At 46.4% G+C, this 14,267-nt stretch overlaps 1 protein-coding gene across 5 annotated transcripts in view; it reads right to left on the bottom strand.

Moving 5' to 3' along the window:
* Positions 1–788: 788 nt before the first annotated feature.
* CORO1C (coronin 1C) overlaps positions 789–14,267 on the bottom strand; it is an 81,300-nt gene continuing 67,821 nt past the window's right edge. For all 5 annotated transcript variants that reach the window (XM_024120544.3, XM_024120543.3, XM_024120542.2 and 2 more), the window contains 8 exons: positions 12,314–12,443; positions 9,316–9,497; positions 8,017–8,136; positions 7,056–7,160; positions 5,432–5,577; positions 3,195–3,252; positions 2,848–3,093; positions 789–1,752 (listed from right to left, as the gene is read on the bottom strand). In XM_024120544.3, coding sequence (XP_023976312.1) covers positions 1,633–1,752; positions 2,848–3,093; positions 3,195–3,252; positions 5,432–5,577; positions 7,056–7,160; positions 8,017–8,136; positions 9,316–9,497; positions 12,314–12,443 — 1,107 coding nt within the window. In that variant the 3' untranslated portion in view covers positions 789–1,632. The remainder of the gene's footprint in view (positions 1,753–2,847; positions 3,094–3,194; positions 3,253–5,431; positions 5,578–7,055; positions 7,161–8,016; positions 8,137–9,315; positions 9,498–12,313; positions 12,444–14,267) is intronic.

Raw genomic sequence — 14,267 nt, 5'->3', positions numbered from 1 at the left:
CCATGCCAGCAGGAGCACGTGCAAGCGTCCCCTCCGTGGTCCTAATGCATGACGTGATTCCCGTTCCACCACAGGCACTCAGCCCTTCCAAAGCAGAGGCTCCTTAAATCTTGTTTCTCAAGCACGCACTCTGAGAAAACGGAAATGGAGAGAAGTCCCAGCTAACCCGGGAGTGGGGCAGGCCATGGGAGGTCGGTGTCTGGCTGGGGGCTGGGTGGTCTCTGTGCTCGGACCCAGCCACAGTGCAGCTGCGGGGGGGCGCGGGGGAGTTCGTGAAGAGGGTGTGCAGGGACCAGCTGCACCGTCAAAGCTACAGCAGACGTCTGCTTCCTTCTCGACCCTACTCCCCAGTCTCAATATCAATATTCAACAGCACCCTCCGGCCTCAGCTTAGCAGAATGCAGTTAGCACCGAAAGGCAGGATGAGGGGGGGACGGCCGAGGGAGCCCTGAGAGGGGGCTGCATACGGGAGGGAGAAGAAAGGGCAGGAGCTCCAGGGGTGTGGGGGACCTGTCTAGCACAGCGAGGGGGCAGCACGGGACACGTGGGAAAGCAGAGGATCACGCGGGGCGAACGCTCCCCTCCAGGTCCCCTAGTCTGTCTCACCCCATCCCAGGGTACTCGGGAGCCAGGCAAGCTGCTGAAAGGGACAAGAAGGAACATCCCACAGCACGAGTGGCTCCTCGTCCTGGACACCCTTGTCAAGTACTGACCAAAACCTGGAACATGACATTAAAGTGATGAAGGTAATAGATTCTATGTGTGTAACAAAACCGCAGAAACACATGCAAGTTTAGGTTCGATTATAATCATCTGAAGCACAGGATAACCAAGAAGCAAAATTCCATTCTGGTACAACCACCCAATTTCTAGAAAAGAGAAAGGAAACGATTCGATATGAGCTTTTTTTGATCAGAAGACTCAATGGAAAGGGAGGGGTGGGAATATGAATCCACATGATTTTTCAAGTCTTCCTTTTGTACAGTCATTAAGATGACCAGGTTTGTGCTGCAAAGAAGCCAGCACAGTGTGGCTACTGCTCTGATTGTTCTCAGATGAATGTTTATACAAAATAATATCTTCATTTAGTTTATAAACATACACAGTGCTGTCCCTTTCAAATTAAGGAGAAAAAAAAACCCCACACACAAATACTGCAAAGTAGCAAAATACAAAGAAAAAAAGCTACTTTTGGTTTTGGCAACATTAAAAAAAAAAAAAAGAAATATAAAAAGCAATGTGGCATTGGTCCCTGTTTGTAAAAAATGAAAAAACCCAAAAAAAACAAAGGTACTTGGGCAGGACACTGAATCAGAATTGGTTGGTTTGCTAAAATTCAGAATATCTGGGATTTTCAAAGTAGCACTTTTGTCTTTTAGAAGTTCACAAGTCACATAACACTTAAAACATCAAAAAAAGCTTTCTGGTAAAAAGCTCAGCTTTTAAATCACATTTTGTTTCTGCAAATTTGGGAGACGAGTTGAGTCCTTACTGGAATGTGGCCTATCGCTGGTCGACAGATCTGAAATGTCTCCAAGTGGCAGTGCCTCCCTTTCGCCCTCCCTGGGACCACACCAACTACCAGCCACGAGAGCGCGTTCTTGCTCCGTCTGCAGGGTGGGGGGTGGACCTTCAGGCTGCTATCTTCGCCATCTGCTGTTCTAACTTGGAAATACGCTCATCTTGATTGCAGATTGTGTCTTTTATAGATTTGATCTCTTTCAAAATCTCATCCAATTTGGCTTCATTTTGCTAAGGAAACAAAAAAAGAGGGGCGGGAAGAGGGTGACTAAAAGCAGCAACGTTCAGCACAGGTAGAATGTACGGGGTATAACTGTGACCTTCCATTTTGGAAGTGGCAGGCTGCAGCGGCCCGGCTGAGCCTTGTAGGAACGCCAGGAATGCTGGCTGGGCCAACTGGCACCACAGCAAAGCACCAGTGTATCACGGCTCCTGGCCCCACCTGGGCGCCTACCTGGATGGAGACTCCTGGGACACAACTAAACTGTAGGAAGAGACTGATCCCTGCAAGGCTGCCCCATATCCCAACCACCCCGATCAGCCAACTCCAGCAGGAGCATCTTCTATGTGACCAGGGTGACGGGTGACCCTCCAGAGGCTACTGAGCTCCTATCAGCTCCTAGAAAGGTCCTTGGGAACTACATCCCTTGCCCTGCCTGCTCCTCTAAAGAGCCTGAGCTTCTCCCTCGTGGAGCTGATTCTTCTGCAGGAAACCCTGCAGTCCCCAAAGTTGTGGTGCCTCATGTGGCTTGCTCGGTCACAGCCAAAACACTAGCTCCTGAGGGCACTTTGCCTCTTGTTTCTGCCACCTCCACATCGACAATTCCCGGCCCCTCCTGGCCCCCAGAACTCCATTCTACAGCCTGCTGATGCCAGCCCCCTCTCCTCCCTGGCTCGACCCTGCTCCCCCGTGGCCACAGGGGTCTTCAGTGTCAGCCTCTGGTCTCCACCGCTGCCCTGAAACGATTCTTGCCAAGATGCCCAGGACCATCTCTGCCTCTAAGTCCCGCTCACTCCAGACCCTTCTACCACTCAAACACTTACAGCAACTTCTAAATCTCTCGCCGCTCCCTCCTTCCTGGGACCTCATCTTCCCGGCATCGGTAACAGACCGACTTCTATCCTGGTCATCATAAAAAGAGAGCTAAAGGAGCCAAACTCACGAATGTCACGTGACCAAGGTGGTTCCTACAAACAGTGCCTGTTACCATTACTGAACCCCATCCGTCCAGCGAGGACAGTGCCCGCAGACGCCCAGGCTGGCAGGCGTGTTCGGGAGGGCCAGGCCGAGCCAGCCCAGCACGCCCCAGGCCCTGCGGTCCTTACCACGCCGGCTGCGTCTGCGGTCTTCTTGGGGACGCTGATCAGGTCGCACTTCTTGTTTGCCGTGGGCTTGCTGTCCAGAATGTTCTTCTTGACCACCTTGAGGTCCCTGTTTTTGCCGGGAATGTATCCGTGCTTCAGGGAGATGAGGAGTGGATCTGCATTCCTCCCCTCGAACCACTCTTCCGCCTCCAGGGCCGCTTCGGGCCCCGCCGTGTCAGGGTACAGGTCATCCTGGAAAAGGTCAGACTACACGAGACACAGTGGAGAAATCCACAGGTAAGGAAGGGAGCTCTGGGATTTAAAAAATCCTTTTAAAACATGGATTGCCTAGACAACTGGGCACTTACCTTCCTGGGGACAGTCATGATAATAGGCTCACACTTTCTCTCGTGAAGTTTGAAGAATCTTCAAAGGAGAAATAAAGGCAAAGTTGCATTAAGTGAAACAGGAGGCCAAGTAACAGGCTTAATAAGTCACTCGTGCATTCTGTGTTTGCCCATCACGTCACCTGACGCATCCTGGGGAGCAGGTAGAATTCAGCATTTCCATTTCACAGAGGAGAAAATAGAAGCTGAGAGTAGCTATGCTAGGGAACAGCAGATAGGAGACACGAACAGAGGCCTATGCATTATGGTGACAGTCAAGTTCCAATTACCTGGGGGCAAATCAACTGTGGGGAAATGATTAACAACACCGACAATGAACCGCTTATGAGAAAATTACCAAGTCAGAAGACAATTACCAAGCCAGAAGACAATGAACACCCATGTCTCAGAGAGTACCTATGACCTGGATGCCACGTCTTCTGCCAACGTGAAGTGGCTGAACTTTCGTTAAGTGTAAACAGGATTTTTAAAAAGGAAATGAAAACAATCTTAGGAATTAAATGTTGGCATCCGAGCAAACCACATCATGCATTAACACTCAAGAAAAATCTGGAATTACCCAGGGTGTGGGAAGAGTAGGAAGACCAAGCCCAAAACCTGTGCGGTCAGCTCAGTGGTGGGAAGGCTGGCCTGGGCTGGATGGCCAGCTCCACCCCCCACACCTGGGCATGTGCCCACCTGACCCAGCCTCGAGCTCCTCATCCACATGGGGGGTAAACCAGCACCCGCCTCACAGCATGGGTATGAAGAGAAAGGGGATCCCGGCCAGGTGATTAGCACAGCGCCCAACACGTAACCAACGCCCCAGAAATACTGAGTAAAGAGGAGGCGTCCTGAATGACTTCCTTATACAGTCATCCCTCGGTATCTGTGGGGGATGGGTTCCAGGACCTGCCGCGGACACCCAAATCTGCGGATGCTCAAGTCCCTTACATAAATAACATGGCACAGCATTTTATACTCTAAGTCATTCTAGATTACTTACAATACCCAGTACAACGTAAATGCTATGTAAACAGTTGTAAACACAAAGTAAGTGCTACGTAAATGGTTTCCCATGAGCCACAAATTCAAGTTTTGCTTTTTGGAACTTTCTGGAACTTTTGTTTCCAAATATCCTCAATCCTTGGATTTGGAACTCGCAAATACAAAGGGCCAACTACGTCTTTTTTTTTTTTTTTTTTTTTTTTTGCGACGTGGGCCTCTCACTGTTGTGGCCTCTCCCCGTTGCGGAGCACAGGTTCCAGACGCGCAGGCTCAGCGGCCATGGCACGAACCCGTGTCCCCTGCAACGGCAGGCGGACTCTCAACCACTGCGCCACCAGGGAAGCCCCCAACTACGTCTTTTAAACTTTTAGATGACAGTAAAATAAATGTGTTCCCAAATCCCGAATGTAATTTTGAAGTTCAGATTCAGTCTGTTTTGAACCACATTTTGATTAGTTAGATTTAAACCACAATTTAGAATTATCTGTGACAGCTTTCCTTCATTATTCTAGCTACAGGGTTGAAGGTATCATAAAAAAACCAAACAAAAAAAACCGTGCAGTGATTAATATAAAAAAAAGGGCTCATAAAAATTTCTTTGATTTTTAAAGACGTAAGTGTCAATTATTTGTGTGACCAGGTCAGCACACTTAGAAAAATGTCCCATATAAACGCAGTGTTGTAAAAACTCCACAGAGTAGTCCAGAGAGGCAGAAGTTAACAACACACAGCTGAGCCTCCTAAGCCAAGCTAACCTAACACCCGCTGTGGATCTTTGTTTCTGTAGTTTCGGACCTGTGGGCTCTACAACCCGGTTTGGAACCTGGCTGGTCCCTCTGCAGGGCAGGAAAACCATCCCTCATTTCCATCCCAGGGACAGGCTCTTCCTGGTTGCCTCCCAGGGGATGCTGGCCACAGCCGCAGCCTGAAGACAAGCGACGATGGTTTCACTACTTAAATCAGGGTGTGATATGCCCTAGTGAAGCCTCTTAACCGCTGCATTTCAAGTTTATCATCTGAAGGATGGGGAGGGCACATCTGGATGAAATGATTTTGAAGGGTTTCTTCTTGCTCTCAAACTCCACGTTTCTAAGAACGGGAGGAAACGATACTAATTCTACCATTCTACTGCACACACACAGGTAGAAAGACTCAGGCGTGGACACGAACGGCGTAAGCAGGCTGAACACTTTCCAATACCGATCCTTTACCTGGCAATCTCACATTTGTTGACATCGAGTCCCCTCTTGGGCATGTAACCCATCCCCCTCTGAGGCTCCTTGCTGCTGAATGTGTTGAGGTAGTGGACATACGGGGATTCGTCCGTGATCTCAAAATAGCGGATACTGCTGTCGCCCTACAAGAAATCGGAGACAGGTTTGTGTTTCACGTTAGCCGAAATATCTGATTTAGGTGCATGTCTCTCTCCTCTATACACCCAGCACTGACTGGGACTCCCCTACGCTGGCTGACCTTTCCTCCCCTTAGGAGGCTTGCCTTGAGCACATGATGGTTTCTCTTCCTGGCAGAGCAAGCCCTCGCTTATGCAAGGCTAGCACGCCCTTTAAACAGCCTCCTCTGCCTCCTCCTGAAGGTTCTGACTTTCCTGCACTGAGTCTGGCACCGAGTCAGAGTCGGAGCGGAAAGGTTAACACCTCTGCCCAACAACTGCGCCACAACAAACAAACAGAAGACCAAGGGGGACTAGCGGGCAATTACTGATTTTTCAGCATACCTCCGGGGGCACAGACCTGAGGGCACTAACACCAGACAATCGGATAATAAGAAGGAAGATTTTTCTAATGAAGAGACATTAGTTTTAGTGAGTAACCTTTAACTTCAGAGGAGAATGCTGTCCCATTACAATGTGTGAAGTTCTGTGATAATTTGGCTTAGAATGGTCAGATTTTTTTGAAGACCTGAAGCACGTGCTAGCCTCTCTCAGTGTAAATAACTGTCTGCACAGTTACATGAACCTGAACAATGAAGGCAATCCTGCCTGAGGGGAGAGATGTGTGTGTAAGAAGAAGTGATAAGTAGCTAGGCAGTACTCTGCCCTAACAACCCTCTCCTTTCTCATATTTCCATTTGTTTCAATGATGTAACTATCTAAAGCAATGGAAGACAAGCTAATCATACGCTATTTGTTTTCTACATACTCACAGTAACTTTCCACCCAGTGTTAGTAACATCTGAGTAACAATGCAGTCTATGGCAGCTGTTAACATCTCAAGTAAAATGACTTTCAAGGAAACAGACAAGATCTCAGTTTCTAAATAACTGACCTATAAAAATGTCAAGCAGGTCTGCAGCCCACTCCATCAACTGTGAACAGAAGTAAAACACCCCCAGCTTCATCCCCAGCAAGGGACTATCTGACAGGTTTGGGGAAGGGAACACATCAACAGCTCCATTTGTATTAATTCATTTATTTCAACTACCAAAATTCTAAGGGAAATTGAGCCTACAGAAGAATAAGGAATACTGAGGTCTTTACCTTCTAAAATGAAGTAACAGTAATGATAATAAAGCTACCAACACTTTAGTTAGGCAGAAATCATCAGGCAGCAGGAAGGTGTCCTGAGTTCAGTGTGGGGTCTTCTTGTAACAACTGTCACCTCCTGACACTTGAGTCAGGCCATGTAATTGCAAGGCCTGGGCCTTAACACTGAACACCAGGAGCGAGAACCCTCTGGAGAGTCTCTGAGGCCCTCAAAAGCTCGTACCCACGGAGCACTATTCTCTATACAATTGCTCATCTACTAAATCTCTGAAGGATAAACTTTTCTTCTTACAGGATTAAATTTAAGATCAAACAGCAAAATTACTGTTTACCTTTCCACATAAGTAAATGATACTGGTGTCAGGGTCATAGAAAGGTAGCAACACCCCATTGCTAGTGTCCATTTCATGCAGAGCAATTGGTTCCTCCATATTTTTCTGGGAAAAAAAAATACACACACACACACATTTTTAAAAGGTGAATTTTTATAAGATGATACATTTTTCATCCCTAATTAAGTTAGCCATTTCCCTGAAATAATGAAAGTTTAAACAATGCACATATGATATTCATACATGTAATTACCAATAGGAATACTAGATGAGATCCAACTCACCGAAAATTGTGTTGATTTGGCAACATAATCAATGCACACATCAGTGTGATCCCATGACAGAGATGAGAGCCTATCTCCTTTGTGACTGCTTTCTTTTTTAAAAGTACCTTTTTCTTATTACAAAAATAAACTCATGTTCTTTTAAAAATTAGAAGGTACAAGGAAAAACATAAAAATCATCCCATATTCCGTAATCCCACGGTCCAGTGGGGGGTAGAAACAATTACCATTTTGGCCTATTTCCTTCCAACATAGAAGCACACACAGATTGGGATCATACCATATATGCAGTTCAGTACGTTTTTCCCACTTGTGCTGTCATGAACATTTTCCCAAGCATGACTATTTTGATTTAGACATTTGATCATGTTCTTTAGGAAATATTTTAACTAAGTTTAGAACTTATTTCCCAAGTCTAAAACACTGGATTCTTCACGCATTCTTTCTAAAATCTACAGTCAACATAGACTCCTTGGGAGTATCAAGAATGCATTTTTAAAATACATTTCGCAGTAAGTCTCCAGTGAGGATGAGAACTTCACATCCAACTTAAGACAAGCAGGAGTTCAGCAAACGACACTGAGAACCCTATCATCTACTGACCAACCCAAAGGTCCGCTCAGAAAAGAGAAAGCTCGAGGCTGGGGAAGGGGTGGCAGGGCTGGGAAGGGGCGTACCGGGTTCCAGAGGGCCAGCTGCCGCTCGCTCATGCGGCTGAAACCAGTGGTAAAGACGTTGCCGTCAGCCAGAAAGATGGCCCTCATGGGTCGGGCTCCTTCATGTGCTTTCTCCTTCTCCTGGGCGAGAGAGCAAAGAGGCAGCTTACACAGTCAGACTGCGGGAAGGAAAAGTGGAGGAGAGCGGGGTCTCAGACAGTGAACCCCACCACCCCACATGGCACTCACGTCAAAGGTGTGTGTGTGTGCGTGTGCACGTACGTGCACGAGCGTGTCAGTACTGGCCACCTCCCCTCCCTGAAGGAGGAGGAAACAAAGCGACACCAAGGGATCTGGCCAAGGTCCCTCGGCTGGCGAGCAGGCAATCGCGCCAGGTCTGGACTGAAAGGCCTCAGTCCTTCCACCAGCCCCTGCCACCAACCCAAGTCCAGGCTCCGCAAAAACAAAACACATTAAACGGCTCTGCCAAGCCTTTGTTTCTCAAGAGTATGATAATAACCTGAAGGTGGATAGTCACTACAGCATCTAGCAATTTCATAGGACAGAAAGTCGAGTCTGGCTAACCCGTTCCTTAGCCTCATATCTTTGGCGGGAGCCCACCAGCCCCACCCCTTGGAAGGTTCTAGTGCAGAAAGCACGGGGTACGGGGCCTTGATAAGCACCAGCCATGCCTGTCACCCGACTCTTGAGAAGTATCACCGGCCAAGAGCCACCTTCTCAGAGAAGGGCCGTGACGAGGCACGGAGTGGGGCGGAAGTGAGGCACCTCTGGATGCAACACTTGCCGTGTCAACCTGACTAAAGGCCCGAGTGTCCATCTTTTGCCGTGATGTGTGATTCTGTGGAGGCCTAGCTCAGGTGGCAGAAACGGGGACGCTGAGCTGTGGAGAGAACCCATGGCATCTTGTCAGGCCCTTTAAAGACCGACTGGGGAGCAGGGGAGGGAATCAACAGATCCATCTGCAGTCCTAAGCCAGCAGGCAGTAAACTCTGTGGGTTAGCTGCTCTAGACTTGCACATTCTTAAGCAAACTGATAAAAAAAACTGTTTCTTTGTGAGAAATGGTCGCCAAGTGAGAGGGGAGGCTTGGGTAAAAGCTAGAAATGCACAGCTCTGGAGAGAAGGGCAACTGGGAGACAGAAGCCTGGCCGAGACTTTTCTGATTCACAGTTTGTTGTCTGCACGCAGCAAGGGTCCACGGACTGGCAGCCCCAGCCCCTGCGGTCTGCCTTAAAACGCAGAAAGTTCTCACTCCCTAAAGCGCTACACATACTGGGGCTTTTGTCCTAAGAATACTTACAGCAACAATCTCCTGTTTCCTAGGATCGATTACTCTCACTTTCTTGTCTTTGGAGGCTGTGCAGATCAGACTGCCGTTCCGGTTCCAGCTCACGTTGTAAATCATGTCCGAATGTATATCGTCCAGGTTTAAAAGGGCTTCCCCCGTCCCCACGTTCCAGATGATGATGGTGTTATCACAGCCTGAAAGCAAGCAGAACCACACCCCTCAGGGATGAGAAACACCTGCACAACAACACATTTGTGAAAACTATTGATACAAATACAGGAAGGATAAACACACCTATGTATTGAAATGGAGATGCTAATTATAAGAAGGCTTACTTACTGGCAGTCAAAAACTGATGTGACCAAGAAAAAAAGAAATTTGTGTAAAAGAAACACATTAAAGGAAAAATACAGCTTGTGAAGTTTGGGCTCATGTGAAACAAACAAAAACACCAAACAAACAAAAACGAAGAACAACAGGAAAATGGAACCCTATGGGTTTTTTTAAGAGTTAACTGGGCTGGTGGACCCTGAGTGATCTTAAGTTTCCTTTTCTAGTAAAACAAGCATCAGAACGAATACAGCTTCTTTCTCTTCCAGAGGAACTAAAAGTAAAGGGTTTAAATGGTGGTTTAGGAGGCTCAAGACAAAGACTGGATAGCAGGTTATTCCCATCAACGATGCTGTTAAGACACGGTCTTGCACAAAAGCATGTAAATTACAAGTGAAGGGAAATGCCTAGCCATCTGCTCACAGCAGATCTTTATCTTTAAAAGGGGAGAAAAATAGGCCAAGACTGGCCTGATTTGAGAAGCACAAACTGTTGTCAAGTAGGCACGTGAATTCAGAACCTGATCCCCAAAGAGGCCACAGGTCCACTGAGCCACAGCCCCTCAGCTCTTCAGCTCCATCCTCCCTTCCCTCCAGGGTTGGCCCCAAGTCCCCGAGGCCCCTTTAAAAAGAGGCACCATTTGCTGCTTCCAGGACATTAGCTCAAGGATGAAGCAAAATGAGAGATGGATATCCTGAAGATGGATTCTTGTCAATAAGCCAATTCTGCAAGCACTTAGAAAAATGAGCCACTAATAACCAGGACACCTAAGTTACCTAGGGTCAGAAGTAGGAAATGGGTGAAAAAACCTGTACGACAGACAGTATGAAAAGTTGGAGCTAAACTCTGCAATGGAGATTTGACCCATCCTCTGCCTCGTTCATCATAGACAAATGAGTAACTTCAGCCACTGTGGATGGATCACATAGTCTTAAACTATGCAAAACTATGCACAACGCTGCAATCAACCATTCTCCTCTGCGTGTAAAAGGGAGACTGGGCTCAGTCTGCTGATGATACCCTAGATTTGACCTCAAGGAGGTGGCCAGTAGGGTATTTTCCATGAGGGAATTCCACCTTTGGAATTATTTTCTCTCCTTATCAGACTGAGGTTCTGAGTAGAACACTGGAAGGCTTCCCAGTTATAGTCAATTGTGATTTTAAAAAAGAGAGTCTTAATTTTTTTTTTTTTAAGTAGTTTTTGGTTTCAGTAGGTACCAGGCATTATTTTTTTTTTTTGCTGTACGCGGGCCTCTCACTGTTGTGGCCTCTCCCGTTGCAGAGCACAGGCTCCGGACGCGCAGGCTCAGCGGCCATGGCTCACGGGCCCAGCCGCTCCGCGGCACGTGAGATCTTCCCGGACCGGGGCACGAACCCTTGTCCCCTGCATCGGCAGGCGGACTCTCAACCACTGCGCCACCAGGGAAGCCCCAGGAATTAGATTTTTAACTTAACTCACTATGTCACAAATACCCTTCATACCCAGTTAAAAACTGAACTGCTCCTCTCCTTTTTACTGGTTTGGAGAAAGATCTTTAAAATTCTACCACTAACATTAGCACTGCTTTTTTTATAAGCCAATCTTACTAAGGTATAGTTTGCATGCAATACAATGCACCCATTTTAAGTATACATTGGTTAAGTTCTGATACACGTACATATTCATGTAGCCATCATCACAGTCAAGATCAACATTTCCATCACCTCACAAAGCTCCTTCCTGTCCTTTGTATTACTTCTATAAAAGCAGATAAAATCTCAGATTTTAGACAAAGATAAAGATTTCTTTAAGATGAAACTTGGAAACTACACAAGTGGGAAGCCAATAGGAACACTAGGACTTGGTCACAAGGGTTCACTGCAGTGCTATTTAACAGTGAAAAATCGGAAACAGCCTCCATGTCCCAAAATAGGGGACTGACTAAATAAACAGAGGTATTCAGACAATGGACTATTAATGGAGTCATTAAAAATATCATACAACACGTAATGGCACCTGAAAAGGACCACAGTGTACCAGCAAGTGCAGAAAGCAGGTCACACGTAAAGTGTCTGAACCCATCTTTGTATGTAAAATTGTTTATGGGCACAGAAATATCTCTGGAAAGAAACATCAAAAGGGTAATAATGATGTTTCCTCCAGGTGGTGGGATTGTAAATGATTTTTCTTTTCTCCCTTTTGTTTATATATATTCTCCATAGTATACATGGACTACAAGTATAAGGAGAAAGATGAAAGTATTTTTTAAAAGGAAGGAGGGTATTTGACTAACAGGATTACCCCAAAGTTGGCGGCAACACCAAAGCTGGAACCCAGGGCTCCCAGCTCCCACTCGGCTCCTTCTACTACATCAGGAATAACTACAACTGAGGGCCATGGAGGTATGGAGGGCCCCAGCAGGAACCACGACTCTGCTGAAATGTGATTATGTAAGTAAGCATGTGTCTGTTCCTAATTCTAGGCAGGAAGTCCACAGCTTCCATTGGCTTTGCCCAGGTGGCCTTGACACACACACATGCACACGGGTGTTGGGGAACTCCCACATTTAGGCACCCTGTTGTGGGTTCCAATGATCTGCTTCACAACCGCCAGCACAGTCAGCACCGTCTGCTGCTCCCTCCACACAGAGGCCACGAGAAGCGAGGGCAAGGGGAAAGCAGAGGCCAGCTCGGCTCCTACCTGCACTGAGAAGCACGTTGCGGGCCGTCGGGTGCCAGGCCACAATGCCAACTCTCTTTGAGTGGCCTTCTAAAATGACCACGGGCTCAGTCAGGGAAAGGGTGAGTCCGTTTTCTGGGATCTGCCATACCTGTTGGCAAAGGAAGAAAGGTCATCCACATGAAAGCGGTCGGCTTTCTTTATCACATTTACTGTGACCATCCAGTGTGAAGCCTTGCTCTGCATAAACAGAACATACAGTGGTCTTTGGATGAAAGGCAGAATGTGGTGAAACACGTACAGCTGTTTTTCAAATGCAGTAGGAGAGCAAAGAGCAGAATATCCATAAGGTCTAAAAATGTTAGACCTCTCTGCTTTTATTTACTATTAGTAGAGATTTTATTTAAAATTCCCTGTTACGTTCAAAACTCTCCAGTTAGAAGCATACCAAAAAATTGAAAGAAAAATACAAAATGACTGAAGCACCCATGAAGAGACGCATTGGAGTGAAAACCCCTAGCTAAGTCCATGATTCTTGAGGGGAAAGCAAACTCCATCCACCAAACCTTCTTGAGGGGTGGCGCAGTTTTTCAAACATCATATTTTCTATAATTTTACATTGAGAAAATGAAAAGATATCTAATAGCTTTGTAACATGTACTAAAGAAATCCTCTTACAAAAGAAAAACATTAACTGGACTTCATCAAAATTTAAAACTTTTGTGTTTCAAAGAACACTGTCAAGAAAGTGACAAGACAGGCTTCCCTGGTGGCGCAGTGGTTGAGAGTCCTCCTGCCGATGCAGGGGACGCGGGTTCGTGCCCCGGTCCGGGAAGATCCCACATGCCGCGGAGGGGCTAGGCCCGTGAGCCATGGCTGCTGAGCCTGCGCGTCCGGAGCCTGTGCTCCGCAACGGGAGAGGCCACAACAGTGAGAGGCCCGCGTACCGCAAAAAAAAAAGAAAGTGACAAGACAACCCACAGAATGAGAGAAAATAATTTGCAAGTCGTATATCTATCCGAAGAGGGACTTTTATCTAGAATATTTAAAGGACTCTTACAACTCACCAATAAAAGGAAAATAACCAAATTTTTTAAATAAGCAAGGAATCTAGATGTTTCTTCAAGGAAGATATATGAACAGCAAAAAAATACATGAAGAGCTGCTCAACATTATTAGCCAACAGGGAAGTGCACATCAAAACCACAATAAAATATCACTTCACATCCACTAGGAGTCTGGAATCAAAAAGACAGATAACAACAAGCATTGGCGAGGGTATAGAGAATTCAGAGCCCTCATACATGCTCGTGGGAATGAAAAATAGTGCAGCCGCTTTGGGCAACAGTTTGGAAGTTCCTCAAATGATCAAACACAGAGTTACCTATGACCCAGCAATTCTACTCCTAGGTACCTACCCAAGAGAAATGAAAATATATGTCTACGCTAAAACCTGTACACAAATTTTACAGCAGCGTTATTCATAACAGCCAAAAGGTGGAAACAACCCAAATGTCCAGCAACTGATAAATGGATACACAAAATGTGATACGTGAAGGAATATATGACCACAGAAAGGGATTAAGTACTGACACACGCTACAACATGGATGAAGCTTGATAATGTTAAGAAGCCAGTGATGACAGTCCACATATTGTAGGATTCATGTATATGAGATGTCCAGAAAGAAAAATCTATAGAGACAGAGAATAGATTAGTGGTTGCTTAGTGCTGGGGGTAGGGGAGGGGTGCAACAGGTAAAGAATATGGGGTTTCTCTTTTTTGGGGGGGTTTTTTGAGGTGGTGAAAACATTCTAAAATTGTCTGTGGTGATGGCGGTACATATCTATGAATATACTAAAGACCACTGAATTGTACACTTTATTTATTTATTTATTTATTTATTTATTTATTTATTTATTTTTTGGTATGCGGGCCTCTCCCGTTGCGGAGCACAGGCTCCGGACGCGCAGGC

Source organism: Physeter macrocephalus, chromosome 19 (assembly GCF_002837175.3).
Source record: "Physeter macrocephalus isolate SW-GA chromosome 19, ASM283717v5, whole genome shotgun sequence".
NCBI classification, from domain to species: Eukaryota; Metazoa; Chordata; class Mammalia; order Artiodactyla; family Physeteridae; genus Physeter; species Physeter macrocephalus.
Note: the sequence above shows the minus strand (reverse complement) of the source record. Positions and strands in the feature narration are given on the sequence as shown.